Raw genomic sequence first — 8,871 nt, 5'->3', positions numbered from 1 at the left:
TCTATCTTCTTGTCTCTATCTGGAGAAGATAATAAGCTAATTTCCCCAAAATGTTGGCGTGTTCCTTTAAGGTTGTACCGTTTTCTCCTTGCTCTGGAAGATCTCATCGGCCTCCTCTTGGGAGCAGGCCTCCTCGTAGCACTCCCTCTCTAGGTTGCCTGGCAACACCTCCTCCAGGAAGTAGTTGGCCCTGGGCCTCCTGGGGGATCTGAGGAGCTGCTCAGCATCACTCTGATCCAGGAACACTGTGGAGCAGACCAGCCAAACCACTCACTACAGCTGCTCAGCATCACTCTGATCCAGGACCAGTCAAACCACTCACTACAGCTGCTCAGAATCACTCTGATCCAGGACCAGCCAAACCACTCACTACCAGTGATGCCACAGATTACTTGTAAAAGTAATACGATTACTGATTACTCCTTTAAAAAGTAATCCAAGTTACTTTACTGATTACTTGATTATCAGAGTAACTTAGTTACTTTGAAAGTAACTAGGTTACGAAGTCGTCGTCGTTCCCCCAACAGTTTTTTTTAAACGCTTTATTGAAAGTGCATAAATTGTTTTTAACTTGTTTCTCTGCACATAACGTAAATTGTTAAACTAGTGCTTCAGCTTCTGTACCATCAAGTATGGTAAAGCAACAGTCTATGATGCTCACAGCATTAGAGCAGCCAGCCAGTGGTGGTTGTACAAAACCAGTGTATCTATTCACATCTAACAAATGCAGGCTGAACTATTCAATTATATCAACTGTAACTATTAAATTGTTTTTATAAATGTCTCTCTATAAACATACAATCAGTCTCTCTTTAACATGTAAATTAACTGTAAATCTGGCAAATAAGAGCTTTTGCTCTGCCACCATCAAATATACATTAATCAATAGGGAAAGTCCTCCTGTACCTGAATGAATGAATGAATGAATGAAAACTTTATTTAACAGATTGCAGAATGGGTACAATATACAGTACGGCTCAATACACACAATTGTTAAGGGGATGCAGACCAGAGAAAGACGTTTGTCTTGTTTACATCAGGGTCCCCCATTTTCAATTCATAGTCGAAGCGTCGGCTAGTGTTGTGATTCCAGATGCTTTCAATGCAATTGGATGTGCTGTTTTTAGCGGTAGACAGTATTTTGACTGAGGCTACGTTTAAACGAGCGTTTTGGGGTGGAAGTCTGAACAGAAACCGCAAAAGTCTTCTTGTGGTTTCACTTCGTTTAGACAAGCGTTTTGTAAATGAATTCTCAGACGAACATAACAACGGAGCCCTGCTGTCACACGATTGGCGCATATGTCACATGACGTGCTGTGAAGACCCGCCCTACTCTGCCTCTGATTCGCAGACTGTGGATGGGGAATGTGATTGGGCCAAAGCAGAGTCACTCACAGACAGAGAGTCCAGTCACGCCGCGGGGACACATTCTTGTGTAACCCTTTCACTGCCACACCACGTCACTCCATAATAATAATAATAAGAAAAACAGCTCAAAATGTATTTTTGACTGTCGAAAACGAAATAAAATACTGCATTCCGCCTGCATTATGAATTTATGATGAGATAGTAACGAAATAGTAATGCACAGCCACTTGGACAAGTAACTGCAATCAGATTACTGGCTTTTAAAGATTAACGCGTTAGATTACTATTTTCGGGGGAAAGTAATCAGATTACAATAACGCGTTACTTAGTAACGCGTTACCGGCATCACTGCTCACTACAGCTGCTCCGCACCAATCTGATCCAGGACCAGCCAAACCACTCACTACAGCTGCTCCGCACCACTCTGATCCAGGACCAGTCAAACTACTCACTACAGCTGTCAGTCATTCATTTAAGCATTACATCACGCGACAGAGTGTGTTATAGAAATTAGATCACGCCTATGGGTGGTTGTTAGGCCCGAGGCGCAGCCGAGGGTCGTTAGACCCCCATAGGCATGATCTAATTTCTATAACACACTCTGTCGCGTGATGTAATGCTTTTATACAATGGCCGAATTCATCCAACCTTATTGCTATACAATAAACACACAGTAATTGAAGCATAATGGAGATTTATTCACAAAACCATCAGCAGAAAAAGTAGGTAAAAAAAAAGAAAAAAGAAGTTGCCTCCATGTCTAGAAGCAGCTGGGAAGTGCAGTGCTTCAAAGCATGCCATCTAACAGTGAAGTTACCGGTTGTTATTTGATTGATTGATTGATTGATTGATTGATTGAAAATGTTATTAACAGATTGCAGAATGGGTACAATACAGTACAGCCCAATACACACAATTGTTAAGGGGATGCAGACCAGAGAAAGACTTTCGTCTTGTTTACATCAGGGTCCCCCATTTTCAATGCATCATAACATATATGACATACAGATAGACAGTGCTACATCTATACATAGGTTGCTACAAAGCATGCCATCTAACAGTGAAGTTAGCGGTTGTTATTTGATTGATTGATTGATTGATTGAACATTTTATTAACAGTGAAATGACAGTGTCCTTTTGAAGGAGAGGGAGGTTCTACAACGAATGGCATCTAACAACACACTTCCCGCGATTTATATTTAGTTTCACAATGAGTCATGACCAACCAATTACATAATCCAACATTGTGTAAGCAACTAACAAATTCCACGTGACTTTATTGTTTTTGAATGAGTCGTTATGACGCTATCAATACATCCATTCATAAAGATTATTGTCCGCCATCTTGGTTTCATTCCTAAAAACACGAATGGCGGAGTGATTCGGAAACAAAGTAATTCGGTTGTGGGCGGGTTCTGGGATCACGTGGAGTGTGTTATGAGAAATAACAACGTCTGAAAGAAGTGTTTCAGCCAATCAGAATCAAGAAATTTGCATGCCATTGTATAATAATTCATTCAAACCTTTATTTATTCTCGAAAAGGACACTTGAGGTCACCGGGTGACCAGATGCAAAAAGTCCAAAAGCAGGACAACAGTAAGATTTTGGTGGGACAAAGTGGGACAAAGTGGGACAGATAGATAATGTAATTTTTTTTATTAGAATAACTGGTCTTCACCGAATAGATAAAGGTTAAATCAAAATAAATACAAATTAAATACAGAATTATATCTCTCCACATTCATCTTGGCACTGGCAGCCGGCTTGTTACCACCTAACATCTGTTTTAAATATTCAAACTGTATCACTTGACAGGAATGTCTTGTGTTCGATATTCCCTGTTAACACAGAACTAGGGAACACGCGATATGAGGTAGCGTCACGACTCTCACGAGCAGAGCGCTAAATTACTACCTAACCAATCAGATCTGCGATATGAGGTAGCGTCACAAGCAGAGCAATGTGTGTGGACAAGAGGCGGGTTGCTACGTTTACTGTAGGGAGGGGCTTTTAGACCAATGTTTTTTTTTTGCTTCGAAAAGAGGGACATCCTCTCAATATATGGGACGTTCGGTCAAATGGTGGGACAGTACAACCAAAAGGGGGACACCTGGTCACCCTACACTCAGGTACACCTGGTCACCCTATCATCCTCATTTTCAATGTCGTCGAGACTTACAGACATTTCAATGCATAAATTTTTTATAATAATAAATAATAACAACTCTATCTATATAGCACCGTTCACACATGGACCGCAGCCCAAAGTGCCCCACAGCAAGATGAACGTCTACATGTCAGAGAGATATTGTCGACATGTATGTGTGTCTCAGAGATATTAATGTCTACAAGTTCTACATGTATGTGTGTCTCATATTAATTAACTTAGATATTAATGTCTACATGTACAGTATGTGTGTCTCAGAGAGATATATTAATGTCTACATGTACAGTATGTGTGTATCAGAGATATTAATGTCTACATGTATGTGTGTCTCAAAGAGATATTAATGTCTACATGTACAGTATGTGTGTCTCAGAGAGAGATATTAATGTATTCATGTACGTGTGTCTCAGAGAGATATTAATGTCTACATGTACAGTATGTGTCTCAGAGAGAGATATTATTAATGTCTACATGTATGTGTCTCAGAGAGAGATATTAATGTATTCATGTATGTGTGTCTCAGAGAGATATTAATTTCTACATGTATGTGTGTCTCAGAGAGATTTTCTTTTTTTATCCACTTTTTCTCCTTATTTTTCTATTTTTCTCCCATCCCAATTTCGTAATTCCAATTCTCCCCTCCCCTGTCTTGAACGTTGCTAGACTATGCCTCCCACTGGTCGGCTGTAGTGAGGATAGAAGCCTTGCATCACGTGTCCCCTCCGGTACACGAGGAGGCAGCCTGTTGCATCTTTTCACCAGCAAGGCATACACTCATTAGGAGACGTTTTCAACAAACAGGGTTTTTGTAGTTTCAATGAAATACGCAATTTTTTTTATCTCACCAAGTCCACATATTATTTTTACGCACAGTTATTGGCATGTTTGAAGGCTCACGGTGTTCCATTAAATATACCAATTGTATACCACAGATACCACAAATTCTTCTATGAAAGAGAGACATCAAGAGGTTTTGTTTCAGATTTTTATCATCAATTACTAACGTCCTCATATGAAACCCTTCAACTAGACTCCGTCTGGAGGAGGGATATACCAGACCTGGAAAGTGATTTTGATTGGCAAGAAGCCTGGGCAAATATTCGACTCACATCAAGGAACCCGGACCATCAACAAATCAATCTTAACTATATTCACAGGACATACTTGACTCCTATAAGACTGAAAAAAATGGGTCTCATACAAGACTCCAAATGCTCCTTATGTACAAATGGGGACGAGGGGACATTTATGCACATGTACTGGGACTGCCCACCAGTTAAGATATTCTGGAAAGAGGTGACCCAGCAACTATCAAATCTCTTAACTTGGAATATACCTGTACACCCCTCTGTACTACTGCTGAATGATGTTTTTGAGTGTGCAGTACATCCACAGCTAAAGAGATTGGTTTTATCGGGTATCACAGTGGCTAAAAAGCTGATAGCATCACGATGGTTCCAACCGGAAAAAATGTGCCGAAAGGTCTGGATTATTACATATCTCGATGTGATCTATCAAGAAATATCTACAGCAAGAATTTTGGGTCTCAATGAATCCAAAATGACATTGTGTTTAGAAGTGGTGGAGAAAATAAAATCTAGCATATAATGGTAATGTCTGGTTAGGAGCGAGGGAAAATGGATGGATTATCCAATGGGGGGTCCGGAAGGGGGGGGTACGAGCTGGAGCATGTGTGTAAGTTTTTAGATAACAGGTATTAAGGGTATATCCTATATAAGACAATTAACTCAAATGTGATTTCATTGGATGTGCACTGACAACTAATGCTTGTATATCTTATCGTGTGTTGTCATGTTTGTTTAAAAAATTATAAAAAAATAAAATACAAAAAAAAATGATAAAATAAAATGAAATATATATATATCATGATTTCATAATGTTGACAGTGGTGGAACCAGGCGGATCTTCATGATCAATATAGGTTTAATGGTGAGTGACACAATAGTACAAAGTACATGTAGGTTAGCCTGGCTGAGAGGAGGCTCCCATCCTGACCAGTAGGAGATGAGTAGGTCAGGGGTGTAGAGGAGAACAGGACCACCTACCTGTGGAGATCAGGGGTGCAGAGGAGAACAGGACCACCTACCTGTGGAGGTCAGGGGTGTAGAGGAGAACAGGACCACCTACCTGTGGAGGTCAGGGGTGCAGAGGAGAACAGGACCACCTACCTGTGGAGGTCAGGGGTGTAGAGGAGAACAGGACCACCTACCTGTGGAGGTCAGGGGTGTAGAGGAGAACAGGACCACCAGCGCTGGGAGCCAGCACACGTCAGACAGCAGCATCCCTCACAGCTCAACACTAAGGTGCAGAAACATTTCAAATGTTCACATCCGATACTAAATTCAAAGGCTGTATTCACAACATCCAGGTACAGAGGCTGTATTCACAACATCCAGGTACAGAGGCTGTATTCACAACATCCAGGTACAGAGGCTGTATTCACAACATCCAGGTACAGAGGCTGTATTCACAACATCCAGGTACAGAGGCTGTATTTACAACATCCAGGTACAGAGGCTGTATTTACAACATCCAGGTACAGAGGCTGTATTCACAACATCCAGGTACAGAGGCTGTATTCACAACATCCAGGTACAGAGGCTGTATTTACAACATCCAGGTACAGAGGCTGTATTCACAACATCCAGGTACAGAGGCTGTATTCACAACATCCAGGTACAGAGGCTGTATTTACAACATCCAGGTACAGAGGCTGTATTTACAACATCCAGGTACAGAGGCTGTATTTACAACATCCAGGTACAGAGGCTGTATTCACAACATCCAGGTACAGAGGCTGTATTCACAACATCCAGGTACAGAGGCTGTATTCACAACATCCAGGTACAGAGGCTGTATTCACAACATCCAGGTACAGAGGCTGTATTCACAACATCCAGGTACAGAGGCTGTGCACTTTGTCGATCGATAAGCACTTTATATTTACATATTTTTAAGGCGGGATCAGGCTGAACATTCACACTTAATGACTTAATGAATATCTTAATGAATATCAGCAATTCACCAAGAATTTGAAAACAAAATGCTGTCTTTCTTCTAGTTTAAAACTCCGGGAGAGAGTTTTTGGGCCAACAGCTAGGCTAGCTGGTCTGTATCCACTTCCATTCATTTGTGCTAAGCTAGGCTAGCTTTCTGCTGAACACACAGAGAGGAAACTGGTATCTATCTTCTTGTCTGACTCTGGAGAAGACGGTAAGCGCATTTCCCATAATGTCAGCGTGTTCCCTGCGTTGTTGTTTATGAACTGTAGGAACAGAAATGAGCGGGTCACACCTGGCATCACACCAGAACCAGAACCCCTGCTCTTGTTTACATGTTTAATGAACGTAAAGTAGTAAATTCATTTGAATCAATGGTGATTTGAGCCCCAGTCCTCTATACCCTCCAGGCCTTTTCTACGACAGACGCTTAATAGGAAGAGACGATCCTACCTGCCTTTAATCCACGGCTGTTTGGACTCAAATGGAGGAACAGCATCAAACTCTGCTCCATTGATTTTTAACCAGACTGTAAATATTGACGCATGTCAGGATCAGCGGGCGGGGGGTAAAACAAGGCAGATAATTCCTACCGTTGTGACAAACAGGAGCCTTTGAAGGGGAATACCTGCTGCTTTCACCGTCTACAACTGGCCTACACTGTAGTCACAACTACCTGCTGCTTTCACCGTCTACAACTGGCCTACACTGTAGTCACAACTACCTGCTGCTTTCACCGTCTACAACTGGCCTACACTGTAGTCACAACTACCTGCTGCTTTCACCGTCTACAACTGGCCTACACTGTAGTCACCGGATCTCCTCTCTGGTAAACAAGAATACCCTGAAGACTCTAACACAGGGGTGGGCAATTATTTTTCCCAGGGGGCCGAATGAGCAACTGAAAATATGTTGGAGGGCCGGGCCAAAATTCCAAACTCAATTATGCATAATATAAATTTTATTTCTATATAAAAAGCAGTAAATGGCATTTTTTTGACCCCTGGTAAGAGTGTATGTTATTATTTGGCAATTAAAAGGTGAGGTTAGCTTTAAAAAATATCATTTATTCAAATAGAATTTATTTCCAAAATGATGAACAAAATGTGAAACATTAATAACAAAGAGCATTTTGAGTTTCATATACTATTGAAACAAGGATTTTCTTAGCTTTCTAAAGACATCACATCATCTTATAGCAAAAATAAACAAGACATGTCACTGAACTGTGTAAAGAAAAGTGTCCCAGTTTGTAGCCTTTTTTACTTTACATGCCTATCTATATTAAACATTTAATGTTTTCAGAACTATGCAAAAAAAAAGAAAAAAAATATCAAGTGTCCCATTTCACTTGTTATATTTCCACATTTTAGTGTTCTTCAGTTCTTTTTTTTTCATTCAGTGTGAGAAATCCAGTCTCTGTTGAGCTTTAACAAGTCCATCAAAGTCAGGTTGCATGTCTGAGGTGGAGATGCGAAGCACAGCTGCCAGATGTTCATCAGTGAGAGAGGATCTGTACCTGGACTTGGTAAACGTCATGACTGAGAATGTCTGTTCACATATGTAGGTGGATCCAAAGAGAACCAACATCTTCTGAGCATGTCTCCTCATGTTTGGAAAGTTCTCCTCCTTGAGAGCAGAGTAGAACTCTAGCAGTGATGCTGACTTAAAGTGCTCTTTCAGTAGTGAATCAGACTGCAGGTCAATGAGTTCAAGCTGAACAACTATCAACACTGCAGGTAAAGGGAGAGGAAACCAGCTGCATTTCATCCTCAACCTTTTTGAAATCTTGAAAACGCCTTGAAAATTCATCATGCAGTGCTCCCAACATGGATGAGTACCTGTGCCGGTGATCAGCTGATGGTTTGACTTTTTTCAGGGTTTTCATGTGTTTGAGATTGTTGCTGCCTAGTTGCCTTGAAATTAATTGCAACTTTGTCATGAAAGCTTTCACATGGCTATGCATTTCATGAGCAAACTGCCCTGCAGTTGTGTGTTCAGTAGGGATGGGTACCGTTCACATTTGAACCGATACGGTACCGGTACCTGTGAATCGATACCGGTACCCAACGGTACCTTTTTTCTGTACTTTAGTCTCAAAATTTTTTATCTACCTACCTCAGTTGTGAAAAAAGAAATCCAAACTTCAAATAACCACACTTTCGACCGTTTTCGGCTTGCCCCGACTGCTTTGTTGTTGAATCAAGTCAAATCCTAGGTAAGCGTATATTGTGCGTGTGAACGTTGACATGAAAAGAAAAAAGTAAAAAAAAAAAAAAAAAATCTAATCTTTCGCGGGCTGGTCAGAATCATCC

The 8,871-nt window shown here is 40.9% G+C and overlaps 1 protein-coding gene across 1 annotated transcript in view; it reads right to left on the bottom strand.

Annotated features, from left to right (window-relative positions):
• LOC311224736 (coagulation factor X) overlaps positions 1 to 5,839 on the bottom strand; it is a gene marked incomplete at both ends in the record, with an annotated part of 25,519 nt that extends 19,680 nt beyond the window's left edge. Inside the window, 2 exons of the mRNA XM_084309834.1 lie at positions 79 to 245; positions 5,767 to 5,839. Of these exons, the coding sequence (XP_084165960.1) occupies positions 79 to 245; positions 5,767 to 5,839 (240 nt within the window). The remainder of the gene's footprint in view (positions 1 to 78; positions 246 to 5,766) is intronic.
• Between the last annotated feature and the right edge of the window lie 3,032 nt (positions 5,840 to 8,871).

The sequence above is a fragment of the Notolepis coatsorum genome (genome assembly GCF_963971535.1).
Source record: "Notolepis coatsorum genome assembly, chromosome: 1".
Taxonomy (NCBI): domain Eukaryota; kingdom Metazoa; phylum Chordata; class Actinopteri; order Aulopiformes; family Paralepididae; genus Notolepis; species Notolepis coatsorum.
This window is presented reverse-complemented; position numbering and strand designations above follow the sequence as displayed.